This window comes from Buteo buteo, chromosome 16 (genome assembly GCF_964188355.1).
Source record: "Buteo buteo chromosome 16, bButBut1.hap1.1, whole genome shotgun sequence".
NCBI classification, from domain to species: domain Eukaryota; kingdom Metazoa; phylum Chordata; class Aves; order Accipitriformes; family Accipitridae; genus Buteo; species Buteo buteo.
Genome location: NC_134186.1, coordinates 15,590,508 through 15,604,808, shown reverse-complemented (window position 1 = coordinate 15,604,808; position 14,301 = coordinate 15,590,508). Strand labels below are relative to the sequence as shown.

The 14,301-nt window shown below is 35.7% G+C and overlaps 1 protein-coding gene across 1 annotated transcript in view; it reads right to left on the bottom strand.

Moving 5' to 3' along the window:
- USH1C (USH1 protein network component harmonin) overlaps positions 1 to 14,301 on the bottom strand; it is a 52,447-nt gene that overhangs the window by 19,852 nt on the left and 18,294 nt on the right. The window contains exons 9-17 of the mRNA XM_075048667.1: positions 14,045 to 14,129; positions 13,536 to 13,595; positions 13,195 to 13,251; positions 11,208 to 11,350; positions 10,547 to 10,612; positions 7,415 to 7,539; positions 3,886 to 3,935; positions 833 to 985; positions 338 to 454 (exon numbers count right to left, since the gene is read on the bottom strand). Coding sequence (XP_074904768.1) covers positions 338 to 454; positions 833 to 985; positions 3,886 to 3,935; positions 7,415 to 7,539; positions 10,547 to 10,612; positions 11,208 to 11,350; positions 13,195 to 13,251; positions 13,536 to 13,595; positions 14,045 to 14,129 — 856 coding nt within the window. The remainder of the gene's footprint in view (positions 1 to 337; positions 455 to 832; positions 986 to 3,885; positions 3,936 to 7,414; positions 7,540 to 10,546; positions 10,613 to 11,207; positions 11,351 to 13,194; positions 13,252 to 13,535; positions 13,596 to 14,044; positions 14,130 to 14,301) is intronic.

Below are 14,301 nucleotides of genomic sequence, written 5' to 3'. Positions count from 1 at the left end.
GTATTCTAGTTTCAGTTTTATTGTTGGTAGCACATCCCACCTAGGCCAAACAGCTCACAAGCCAATAAAACCGTTAATTTTGTGGTGATAATATACTTTAAAAGAACAAAATAAAACCAGTTCATTAAAATAAAAAACAAATCTCAATAAAATATAGGAACAGCAAATTATATCGATTGTAATTTATCAATTACTGACATTTTTTTCCCCTCTTAGAATGAAGGCTGAGAGGGAAAGGTCAAAACAGACTTTTCTCTGGTAAAAACCTGTTGCTTTTAGGACACAACTACTGAGTTATTTAGAGCTCATGCAATATATGGAGAAGTCAGAATTTTACCTCAGGAGACTCATTCTCCACAGAGGAAATCTGTTCTAACCGTGTCTGACAAAGTCTTTCCACCCAGTGCTGCACCTTTTCTGATTCTTCCAGGTCTTCTCGTTCTGTCTCAGATACCTTAACCATAACATCAGTGCATGAAAAAAGGTTATAGGTACAATTACAATACAAAATGTTTCAAAAGTATGAAATGCCATTTAAATTAGTTTTAAAACTAATAATGCTTTTGAGAATGATTTCCTATTCTGCTGTCTTTCATTAAATTCATCACTACACATGGACACTCATTAACTGCAGAGGTATCTTCATTTGGGCAAAAACTGACTGTAGAAACAAGCAAACATGGGAACAGAGTTCTACAATGAAACAGCAATTTTTAAAAACTTCATTATCTTTGAAATAATTAAACAAGTGTCCTGCTAAGATAATTGCACTAAAGATTCAGTTCATTTTCTTTCAATATAATTTTGCACTTCATAGGAGAACACAACATACCTCTTGTACAAGACGATTTATTTTCAGTTGTTTTTCTTTCTCCAACATTCCTTCTTTCTCTTTGGCAAGTTTTTGCTCAAACTCCATTTCCTTTTTATTCTTCCTCTGTTCACACAGACTGTCACTTTTTGACTTCTTTCGCTCTTTCCCTTTCTGGGAAGTTTTGGTGGTTTAATTTTTCTTTTTTTTTTTTTTTTTTTCCAGTTAAGCAGATTTTTACATCAGCTAAAGACACGGCAAACTTCAAGCTTGGTACATGAGTGCCTGCCTTGAAAATATAATTAGTCTGTGCAAGTATGGGGATGGTCTTTTAAAAGAAAATCTGAAGTCCATTTCCCCAGCAATTTGCAGGAAACTCAACCTTATTTGGAGTGCTTGTGGACATTAACATAAGTTGGACAAGATCAGACAGCTCAACTTTTTTGCTCCTCTGCAAAGTTACAACATTAGGGCACAAAGGCCCAGTACAAAACTTTGAATATTCAAACAATTTTGGTTAGGTCTTGATTTGCCATCACTCTGTTCTGGCATTTTTATCTAAATACAAGACTGACTGCTTTCAGGTGACAGATGCTCATGTACAGGTAGATGTGAATATTCTATGCATAAAACATCTTCATGCATATGCCCTAAAACCAGCATTACCTGCCTTAATACCACTGAAATAAGCAATTACAAAGGAAAGGCTTAGATCAGTGCAGAAGCTGAATTGCTCCCAGGAAAGAACAGTCCATCACGACGGCCAAGTAGCTTTTATGAGCACTGGATAAAATCTGCTCACGTGAGTGAACTAATACAGCACAAAGCAACTCTAAAATTTTAGATGTAGAGTGCAACCAAAGGTGAAAACTACATAGTCTTTTTGGAGCCTCTGTTCCTGTTATTTTCGAAGTACATCCTGCTCCTTATTTCTACTTTAATGACGTCACATTTCTGCCACCCTCTCCTGTTTGTACCGGTATTGGAAAGCCCATGTTCTCCTTTTATTTATGAAAAAGTAAAAAGGAGGAGCAGCTGGCCACTTATTGTCAATTACTGCCAGTGCCCAGAAAGGCTATGCTTTGGGTTTGATTTTGCTCTGCTCATTATCATCAGCTACTGACTCTTCATGGTGGTTTGGGGAATTCAAGGCATGAACATGCTTCACTTTAAATAGCATTATTTGTCTTCCTTCCACCTTTTACGTGTAATATTGATATTAAACCCTTGGAAAACAGACATTTTCCCTGGCAGCTACAAAAGATAATTCTCCAAGGCAAGTAGTTAGTCGGAACTTTGTACTACTGAATTCAGTGGGATGTTTTCTATTGCTTCATGGTTAAGTAGAGTTGTTGTTGGGGAAAAAAAATAAAAAATAAAAATAATAATAAAAATCAATAATAGTTGGCAACAAAAATTTAAAAAAGTTTAAGTAAAAAAAACAATCTAGCTTTTCACACTAATGTTTTAACATAAACATAATTCTGTTGGCATGTTTTATTCAGGGCTAATTAGTTTGTACCTTAATAACAATTGCTGATATTATCTTATCTTCTAATAAATTAGAAGATACATTTAGCACTAAATGTAACATCTAGCAGGTCAGCTGCCTAGGTATCAACATGTGAAAAATTACTGAATTTAAAGGCACACTAAGCAGTACACACACAAGCCAAAGTGTTCCAGAACATGAACATATATCAGACAATCTTAGCTGCATTCACTGCATTCAGATACAGCAGGATGAGTCACCCTTTCCATCCATTTTCCCCATGGATTCAGTTTACTTCCTATTATAGACATTTTTAGTACAGAATGAAATTTTGTTTTTAAAACAAAACAAAATATCAATTAGCAATTTGGAGTAGGATGAAAATTCATCACTTCCAGACTTAAAAACATTTCTGAAAGCCGAAGATTAAAAATATGTCTTTTCAAGCTTCTAGTCCACACTGTGCAGTAGAGTTCAACAGGAACTGGGTAAGATCTTCATTACTGTATGAAAAGGTATTTGGACACTCTATAAACTACCTTTGTCAGCAGCAATACAGAAGATCACCTATTTGTGCGAAGAGATTGAGCTTTCATAACATGTATTTATAGTTTTCAGATAGATATCCTAACTGTACTGGCTTTCACACAAGTTACAGATCCATGCTGATTTAGAGTTGCTAGCAGTACAAAATGGTATCGGAGTGTACCATCATTTCCTATTCTCTATTAAGGTGAACAGGCATTTCCTGTCCACACAGAAGGTTAAAGTAATAGTCCTAAACTGTGACACAAATACTTAATCTGTCAGACACAATCCTGACCTACTCAGAAACCCTGAGCTCTCAGAAGATAAACATATGAACTCTTCTTGACATTTCTACCCCAGTTCATGACCATCAGCCATCACAAAAAACCCCATCACCAACACACAACACAACCACAAAACCCCTATAATATGGCTAATATACATTGAAAGAAATAAAGAGAATAAAGCAACAGCAGGAATAAATTATTAAACTCTAATAATTTGAAGTTGCAATACTTTATCAGCAACTCTACAGATATAAAAGTATCCTGTCAAGCTTAAAGATTTTCTTTTTTCCTTTTTTTTTTTTTGTTTGGGTTTTTTTTTCTTTTCTTTTTTTCTTTCTCATTCTGTGTGATGTACATGCCTAAAAGCCTTTTGCCTTCAGCACTCCTCTTACTGGGATATTTGCAAAGGTATAACTGGGAACTGCATACTTGATTCCTATTGAATTTTTGTCTCTGCCTTTTTCTATACATTATTCTGAGGACTTTTGGGGAACATAAAGACACGTACTGCCCACCTGTACTGAACACTTTCTGCAAAGTACTGACATATAATTCCCACTGCAGCTGGCAGAACTTGAAAAGTCCAAAGTATTCAAAAGGACAAATTCCTAGGCAGATGCATCCCAAACACATCTGAATTTGTGCACACGTTAAAAGAAAAAGCATTTGACTATAAAGAATGTCTAGTAATAACAGAGAAGAAGAAGAAAAAAGAGGAATTAAAATTCAAATGCACAGCAAACAAATTCACATATCACACTTTGTACCTTGCGGATTGTGGGAAATTTTCCTTCATACCGATAAAACCATCCAAAAGCTACAAAAGGTAAAGGAAACGTTGAGGTTTTTTTGGAAGAAAAGTCAAGGACTGGTTCAGATTCAGATCAGTCCACGGTGAAACATATAACTGATGAAAATTTATTTGAAAGCACAAGACCAAAGGTCTGATAGTATATGACAAGTTCTTAGATGATTTCTTGATCAATGGTGCTAGTACATTTAGTCATGTTACCCTTATTTTAGTGATACACATTTTATGTTAAACAAAGCAAATGCAACAAGTAATCTTCATACAGAACCATACAGCCATATGCATTGCTAAGATTTCTATGGTCACAGTCCTACTTTACACTAGTTTTAACAAGCCTTCTTAAAATGAAACAGGTATTCAAACTCATTTGAGCTTGTGGCAGAACACAGTGGTGTTTGAGGAGACAAGAAAAGCTCCATTTCCTAGGATAGAATATTTCAAGCCAAGTACATAGAGTATTACAAAACACATTGCTAAGTAAAAACATACAAAAGAATCTGTTACCATAATTTTATATAAGAAACACCGATAACACACACAGCTCTCAATTTAAGCCACCTTTCTGTAGGATTGATAGATTTTGTATTTGTATCAAGGTATCTTTAGAAAGCAATGACAGCAACAATGTCATACCTTTCATCATTTACCAAGGGACCACACATATTGCCCTAGCAAAATCGAATGATCAGTTCAGTGTCAGGACTGACTGTCAGGAGGAAGTGAAACACAGGAAGAATCTGAATCAGGAAAGGAAGCTAAGGCTGAGCTGCAAACCTGTTTGTCCTGCTTCATGATCACTTCATCCATGTCATCTGTTTCAAGTTGGTCATGTGCAACTCCCTTTAAATCTACTAGAGAAACAAAGGAGGAAAGGAGTGAGGAGACAGAAATGACAGTCTCACTGGAGGTTCCCATGAAATGAAAAAGAGATCAGCAATGTGTGACTAGAAGTTTCCATGAAATAAAAAGTTAGCAACACGATATTCTTCCACATAATTTTAAAAAAAAAAAAAAAAAAAAAAAAGAGGTCCTGCTTAAATCAAATCCATTTCCAACCTCCTCCAACCCTGAAAAGCAGTTAGTATCTGCACATGGCCAATTAGTCTGCTCTGCTATGAAGGGAAGCCTGCAGAGGTAGGTGGCTTTTCTGGGATATCTGGCTTCAAAAAGAAGTATCAGCCTTCTACTGTGCTGTCACTGGGGCAAATGCTATACAGAGAAAACACTGTCCTGAAGAATCAGAAAACTAAATGGATAAAAGAGAGTTGCAGAAAAAACATTTCCCCATCTCAGTTTCTCATCCATGAAAAGTTACGTGACTTCCCTGAAGTCACACAAAAAAATAACGTAATCAGGTTAGGAACTGACCCAGGTCTCCCTTAAGTTATGCAACAAGCACTTTCCACTTTTTCCTTTGTCTAATACCACTTTAGTACACTCTTCACATACTATCTGTAGCTTCCAATTTAGCCAATTAAGCTCCAATTAACTGCCAATTAAGCTCCAAGGGTCTTAAATTCCTTTGGACATCTAAGTCAAACTTACACTTCAGGGCAATTCTTCATGGAAAAGTTGCAGTGTAACACAGTACCTCCTCAGTCTCTTGACTAATTCTGAAGCAGCCTGCCCAGTGATATCAAATCGATTTTCAGTGTGTGCAGACTACAGATTGTTTGTGAAAGATTTGGTGCAATGGATGAAAAGAGGAAAAAGACAGGAAAAAGGACAGGAGAGGAGGAAAAACAGATAGATTCAGTAAGAAAAATGATAGTAGGAGAGGAATAGAAAAAACAAAAAGTAAGGAAAAGGTGTTTCAAAATCGACAAGTAAACCACACTTGAAAAAGCAGGATTTTTCTTCTACTCTGACAGATGATCTATTCAAGATATTAACAGATCTGCTACTACACACAGCAACTCATGGACAGATGCCTGAACTTTGCAAATTCTTAGAAATGTGCCTAGCTTTTTCACGATTAGGTCCCTAGGAAATGATTCAGAAGTTCTGATTGCATGCTTTTAATTAGTACATGCTTACATGTTTGCTACCCAAGCTCTTAGCATGCAAGATTATTTTTGCACTGGTTGTAAATATCATTATACCATCATCATTTCATTTTCAAGATAGTTGTCAAAAGAGCATGAACTGAAGAAAGTGATATGCAGAAAAATGATGTGGTAAATACTTTAGCTGGAGAAGAAATAAATTAGATGTGAAAGGCATGCTGGCAAGAAACAGATTTGTCAAAAGATCTAGGAAAAACACTTAAGTCACTGATTCTTAAGAATCTTTGATTTTTCTTTTTTGTTTAGTGTCTCACTGTTCCTTTGCAACAATGATTTCTGTTGCAATTTTTAATGACATTTAATATATTAAGTTGTTTACTCAATTAAGTTGTTAACTCCTCCTCATATAAGAGAAGCAAGGGAGCTTCAAGACATTCCCGCAGCCCTCAAAGAGTGCCAAAGTAAGAGAGGACCGAGATCCTGCTGAAGAGATGAGGGAGAAGATCTTTAGATTATTCTGAAAACTAACCATTGAATTCATTTCCTCCAAGCCAAAAGCAGGGATTCCATATCTGTCTTTTTTAGTTAAGAGCAAGCAGACAAAAATACTCAAAACCATAACTTCCACCCTCTGTAATACACTGATTCAGAGTAAGGGAGAAGAAAAAAAGGTAACAATAGGAATAGTACAAAGTGCATTCATTCACTCTAAATGAGACTGCAAATCTAGTACTCGTTTTCTACCTTCAAACACTCCACCTCCCAAGATCTCTTCTCAAATATAAAAATGATGTTAAATTATTTGCTTATATGATTAATGCAGAAAGCTCAAAGCTAATTCCAAATGAAGGAACAAAACCAAATGCTTGTCTCCCCTTCGTCATACCTTCATTTTGAAAAGTAACAAAACCCAGTAGAAAAAAGCCCATAAAACCTAAAATATTACTTATAAGTAATATTTTCTTCACCGAGATGAAAGCACTCATACGTATATAACTTAGCATTTGAATATCAGCTTATCCACAGGGACATAAAAACATAATTGCATAGCATATAAAAAATGCAGCACTGCTTCCATTTGGGCATGTAGTGGAAATTAGCACAAGTCTAGTGACACAAGAACTGCTCTGTGAAAAGGTTGACAGGCAAAACACTGAACAGAAACAACATGGAAAGCAAGGCACCAAAACCCCAAACTAAAGAGGCTGATACTTCAAACGATTTCTTAGTGAGCTTTATTTTTTTATTTCTGCTGCTTCTTGTTAAAAAACATGACTGTTTGAGTGGATGTAGATTTTGCTAGGTACCTGTTAAATAAGAGCTATTAAATTAATCAATCATATGCTTTCAGCCTTCTGAAAATAACCAAGTCATAGCTAGCTTGACTTGGACACACACTGGTGATATATTCCACACAGCTCAGTGATGTGTCTGAAACAAATACTTTCCCTAGGAAGCAGATTGAAATCAATTACTTACTTCTGTGTTTGGAATGAGGGGCAGGGTGCACTTCTGCAGTCACAGTTTTTAGAGATTTGGGAGGTTCTTTAGGACCCCAGTCTTCTTCCCACTCCTTTTTAAATTTCTCTTCCTCTGCTGTTATCCTATAGGAAAAAAATGCAGCTAGGAATTCTGACTATAAAAACAGCATCATCAATATAAACTCATTACAATTATTTAGTGTTCTATGTTTGGTTTTTTCCTCTTTAATATAAAGCACAATAAACTGCCCCTTTCCCCAAAACAAATTCCTTTCATCAATCTGTTTAATTTACTAAGCTACTAAGATAATTTGTAAAATACAATGTAACTGAGTAAAATATTCTTATTTAATATTGAGACTTCTAAGGCCAGTTATATAAACATGTGCACAAATATTAACCCCAGAGTGATACACTGCAATACTGACTGTTACCTTAACTGAAGCCAAAAGCCATCTCTCACCTAATACTTCTTCATTTTTAGAACTGGGAAATATCTATTAGAAAAACAGTCAGTTTTAACTAAAATACTAAGTGACAGAATATTTACCACATGCCTAAATCAGATGTTACAATGGTAAATTATACCTCAAGAGCGCGTGTCTTATTTCTGTATCTTATCTCCATTTGGATGATAGTTTCCTAAACACATAATTCTAGGCTACACTAAAAAGTGACTCTTCCCCAAAAGAACTAGATACTCTTGAGACACAAACCATGTAAAATTCAGCGTTCTAGGGGGGGAAGGAAAAAAAAAAAAAAAGAAAAAAAGAAAAAATTGTCACGCTTCAGGACAAAGCAGCTCATAAAACAAGTAAATTACCTAGAAGGCACCTAGAAAGACATCATGATCAAAAAACCACATTTTGAAGGAAAATTCAGCAAATCCCAAGTATGTCACAAGAGAACTACCATATAACCTAATGGCTTGTAGCTTCATATATGGTGCCTTTAAGTGATCCAAGATCTATTCTTGGCTGTAGCCTGTCTTGAACTGGTTAACTGATATATGGTTCAAAAACTTACCAGATCTTAGATATATATGAAGCTATTCATACTTGGATTATGTTTTGCATCTCTAAATTAGCTAGGGTATATTTAAAAAATATCCATATGTGGTCAAAGTGCTATTAAATCAGCAGCTGAGGTCAGTATTTAGATTTGGAGGCATAGTCAATAGCAGGGAACATTGGACAGAATGTTTAGATTTGTTTTTACATTTCCTTTTAATTAAAAAAAGGAATGGGGTTACAATGTAACTTGAAGTACACAGAGTTAAGGACCTCTGCCATTTTGGCATATTTGAAATTTCTTCCTAAAATGTATGCAAGATACTAATAAAGGGCACAGTGAAGCTATACAAGGAATTCCTGCAGAAAGGATTTTAAAAATACAGCAAAGGGTCATCCTCACAAACTGTTAATACAGGAAACCATTACATTCTAGTGAAACTGCCTGCCTGCAATTGCTTATTAAACCTAAGCTTCAGATTAAATCGAAGCTGCTATACTACCATCCTCCCTCCCCTTCACCAATGAGATTGAGACAGATTTAACAGTTTGGATTGTAATATGGAAAAGCTTAATAAGTGCCTGAGCAGCACTTGGAAATTACACAACGAAGTATAAAGACTTGCTAGACCTTACAATGAGCAGCCCGATCATGAAAGTCCTCCCAGAGTGAGCAAAGATGCACTTAGTTCAGACGGATAATGCAGATACCAAACATTCATTATAACAGACAAGCAATCTACATTTGGAGAACGGAATCATTTTTCACCTGTGATGGTCTGCTTTTACAGCAGATTTCCATGGCTATTGCAGCAATTTCTACAGTAGACCACAATAAAGAACAGGATGTTACCTATTCCCCAGGAATTAGAAAAAGAGAACGTGTAAGAATTCATCCACGTGCTGCAGTAGAGCCCACAGCAGGACTGTCAGAAGAATATATTCCTTTTTGCACCTCACATATTCAGAAATCCCTACACTTCTTCTATCAGAGAATTTTAGCTAATACAGGTACATGTAAAGGGACTTAAGTGAATGAATATGAATTAAAAACTGTTTAAGGTGTCAAAGGTGCAAAGCTGAATACTTCAGGGTCAATTTTGGCTCTAAAAGGATGCATAAAAACAGATATTGTGCAATTTCTCACTATCTTTTCATGCAATTTCCCAACATCATTTAGAAGGGAAATTATTTACTGTGATAACAACAACATATTAAACTGGTTAATTTTAAAGTTCCAAATGTAGAACTATGCTTAAGTTACATTTATAGTACTGACTTTATTATAATACAATCTTTGAATGTGTCTAGTTCCTATAATCACAGATTTTTAAAACCAGAATAGACTGTGATAATAAAAACCAGATTTCCTGAATAAAATAGGTTATAAGAACTTCCTGCTTTAGGTGCCACAGTTTTAATTTAATTAATTCTCTCCCTAGAAAAGCAAAAGCCTACTTAAAATTTATGACTGAAATTTCTACTCAAGATGATTAACATCACATTGTCCATATTTTAGTCTAAATCTACACAGCTTTTGTTTTCAGAACTGTCTGATAGACTGAAAAGGCTATTAAATTTCACACTGTTTACACTCTTACAGATAATGAACAAACTACCTGTGTTTTGTTTTTTTAAAAATTTAAGCTAAGTGGATAAGTCATCAAGCCCCTGAGTATATGCATGTTTTCTAGCTCTTTAGTCATTCTCCTATTTCTTCCCTGATCCATTTCCTTGCAACATTAATTTCTTTTTTTCTGTTAGAATTAGATGTAGTAGTTCAGTGACAACAGAGTAAATGAGTTCTGAGACACAGAACTTCCTTAATCTTAAGTTTCTCTATACATTTATAATATATTTTTAAAATAAGCACTCAAATTCAATTTCAGATTGAATTTATTATCACCATAATCCTCATGTTTTCAAGGTGCTGATTTTCAGATCGTTTCCTGTTCTGTAACTGTGGTGTACTTACTCATATGCACTGGACCCTACATTTCGCTAAACTGAAATATTACACAATTTTATTAGAAAAGAACATGCAGAATGTTTTCAGCCAGATCTAATATATAAGGACCCTTTTTCAGGCAGCATATTGCCTATGTAAGCTTTTTACTTACTGCTCTATTTCTCTGCGATATCTCTCTTCTTCCTCTGCAGCCTTCTGGGAAATCTCCAGTTTTCTTCTATAATAAGAGGAATTAGGACACCATGATAAAAATAGTACTTTCTGAGTAAGAACTTGCACAAAGTGTGTCAGCATATAGTTAGTAAAAGATATGGACAGTAAATACATATGCATTGGGGAAAAATGCTCCTTTTTAAAAGTCATCTTTAAGATACCAAGGGTTCAATATACTTTTGTAGGAACCCTGAGGACATTCATGACCATCTGGATAAGGGCATATCATCTATTTAACTCTGTAAGTCACTACCTGCTTCTGACACAGTTCCATAGTGTGTTATTGTAAGAGTATAAAATTTGTAACTGTCCTGCTAAAAATAAAGGATGAGGGAATGGCATTGGGAAAATAACTAATATCACACTGAATCATAGGGGTATGACAGACAGGGAACAAGGTGACCCTTCTATTCAAGACGTGTTTGAATGATATCAGCTTTGAAAACCCAGAAGATCAAAAGCACCACAGGATAAGGATTTATGAACAGAGACTCTGTAAGTTAATCTAAATTGGGAGTCTTGTCACAGTTGCTCCTGTCTTCCATAACCTTTCCAAATCCAAGCTAAATTTTTCAGACTGTCCTATACCGAGTCCTTACAGTCTCTCTTTCTCTTGCTGCTCTTTGATGATTTTGTTAGTCTCCAGCGCGAGTCGCTTTTGATGCATTAACTCCTGGCGTTCTTGCTCACGGAGACATGCTTCTCTCTGCCTTTCTTCTTCAGTCATGAACAGCTCCTTTCCCTGCAATCAGAACCGCCACCCAAATCAGTTGTGAAAAAGTCTCATGAATGTAGTTCTTCTAGGAAATAATTCAAAACCAATTACGTACTAGAACATCTGCCATTTCCTCACATCACTTTTTCTGAGGAATGCTTTCTGAAAGACCCTGAAAGATCTGACCACTTCATTCCAAAGAGCTACCCCAGTTTCAGTATCAAAGTTATGATATTAAACAACTCAGAAGAGGCATGCGACTACTGAAGTCAGCAACAACAGCATAGAGGTCATGCCAGAGACATGCTCAGTGTGTCACCCAGAAAAAACTCCACATTATACTTCCTTGAAATCTGAGCAATGCAATGCTAGAGAACAGCACATTGAATGAATGCCAACGTGGAAGGCAACTACACAGTTACTGTGTTTTAATGCTCTTGTGCCTGGCTGCTGTGGAAATGCACCATCACTCACGGAACTCAAATATAGGGAACCTACATTGCCAAAAGGTTATATAGTTGATGTGTTTTATTTGCTTTAGAGTTAAGACACCAGCACTATTTCTATTCAGGAAAGGTATTTCCACGGTGCTATGTGTGGAACAGTTTGATAACATTTATCTAATTTTCATTACTGAAATTACAATCCCTTGTTAAATAGGAAGGCCAGATTTTTCATGTCTCTAAGGCTCAAAAGCAGACGGCTTGAACAAAAACAGGCAGTGAAGAATGCCTTTGCACCACGGTCTTAGCTGACCAAAAAACAGGAGTAGAGAAGCTATTTCCCATCGCAATCTCTTCTTCAGTACAAAGATGTGTACTGTGGAAAGGAGAGACATGCAAGGTGAAGCAGGGTGGAACAGAAGAGTTCCATAACAACAGTTCACCATTTTAAGGATGCAACCCCAGTGGTACATGCTGGAGTAGATCCCATCTTTTCTAACAGTTGCTAACATATCTGGGAGTTGAAACTAAGCCCTTAGGATGTTGAGTTCCTGGACCTTAATCACCTAGTCTGGAACATTTGTTTAAACAATTTCTACAAAGCCTTTGGACAACTGCATCTTTTTGTTACTGTAAGAGTAGTTTAATTAAACCATGAATTCCTTACTATAGCTACACAGTATACATGAGCCCTTAGGAAGCAGCTTAAATCATTTAATAAATCTTGTTTTCCCTATTTAATTCAATTGCAAGGCAATCAGAAAATACCATCTTTGATTAGTCAATGGAACTTGAGTATCCTCTTGTATAGAACTATACATTTTACTGTAAGAAGGCTTGAAGCAGTAAAAACATTAAAACGTTTATTGAAAGTCACACTGAAGTCAGTGGGAAGACTTAATTAATTTCAGCTGGTTTTAGATTAGGCCCCAAAGGCATATAGTTCTGTTATACAAAACAGTGGAAATGGAAAATTGAACAATTTTCAATGTGTTGATACACTGAAGAGATCAGATAAAGTTACACAAGGAATTAATTTGGAATAAGACTAAGACATCAGCTATTCAGGATGGAAAAATTAATTTACTCCAATTCACCTTTCATGTTTCAGCAGAAGCAGCTATCTATTAGAACAGAAGCTCTCAAACATGAGAAACAATTACAATAAAAGTTAATTTCCATTCCTTGTCAAGGGAATGGTTTTGCACTGGCCCACAGTCACGAAACTGTTTTATTTGAGAATACTGTGGATAGTTATCAATTAAATAATAAAAAGCTACTCAATGCTGCCCTGGTTTGACAGAATTTAGTGGTATAGACATCATAAAGAAACACAGCTCTACTTCTTATCTATTTTTTTCTACCATTTATTTGCCCACATAGTAATTTTCACAAATGTTCTGCTTTTATAAATATACTACTACTTACAGCACCTGCTACCACAGAGATAGTCAAAGTACGACTACTTTTGAGCACTCTGACAGCCTGCAAAGTAAAACAAAACAAAGATCAGTCTGAATTAAGTGGTAAAAGTCCTGTATACATAGGATGAATGATGCTGGTTGTCAAAGCTGGATTTCCAGAAGACCTGTCTGAACTAAACAGGGTGGTAGATATTCAGATCTCCACATTCCCATGTTCAATACACAAACTCTTTGGTTATGTAGCTCAGTATCAAAACATATTTTTTGCAGCCAGGAAAATCAGACAGATGCTTAATAAGCTGACAACTACAAATTCAGCAAATTAGGAAGAAGACTTGATCTTACCTCTTTATGATCCACATTAGAAAAGTCCACTCCATTTACCTCAACAATCTGATCACCGACCTAAAGGAATTAATTCAAATTTTAGTACAGATGCTAAATCAGTACATACATTAAATTAAAACATAAATAGATATACTCTCTAACATTCTTAATACAATAATCATAGCTACTGGCAGAGTACAAGGGGAACAGACTGGAAACTGGCTAAGCTTGCACATCCTCCTGTATTAGCATTTCCTATTGCCACTGTTTTGAGACTAAATACTGAGCTCGATAGACTATTGGTCTGACCCAGGAAGGCGCTCTCATGTTATTAAAATTTAGGAAACTTGTTTCATTTTGAAACATAACCACAAGGTATTTCTTTCCCACGGAAAACAAACAAACAAACAAACAACCGAAAAAAACACCCCACTCCTAGTGACTTCACAGTGATCCAGAATCCTCAATGTAGTAAATACTAAACAATATTTCCTTGTGGTACCTACCTTGGACGGTGGCATACTTACCTCTAAGCCCACCTCTGCTGAGAGAGAACCCGGCTTAACATTGCTGATAAAAATGCCTGGTTTTTGTGTTGGACCACTGGAAATACTGGTATAACATAAAAACCAAACACTTGAAGGATAATATTTATAAAATATTGCAGTGTAATACAGTGAGAAGTCTTAGTTATTTTCTCATAATTTCTTTCTGATTAAAGAATATTTTTGTGGTATTAGCCTACTTTGAAACAAACCCCCAAATTTGCCAGTACACGCGCAAT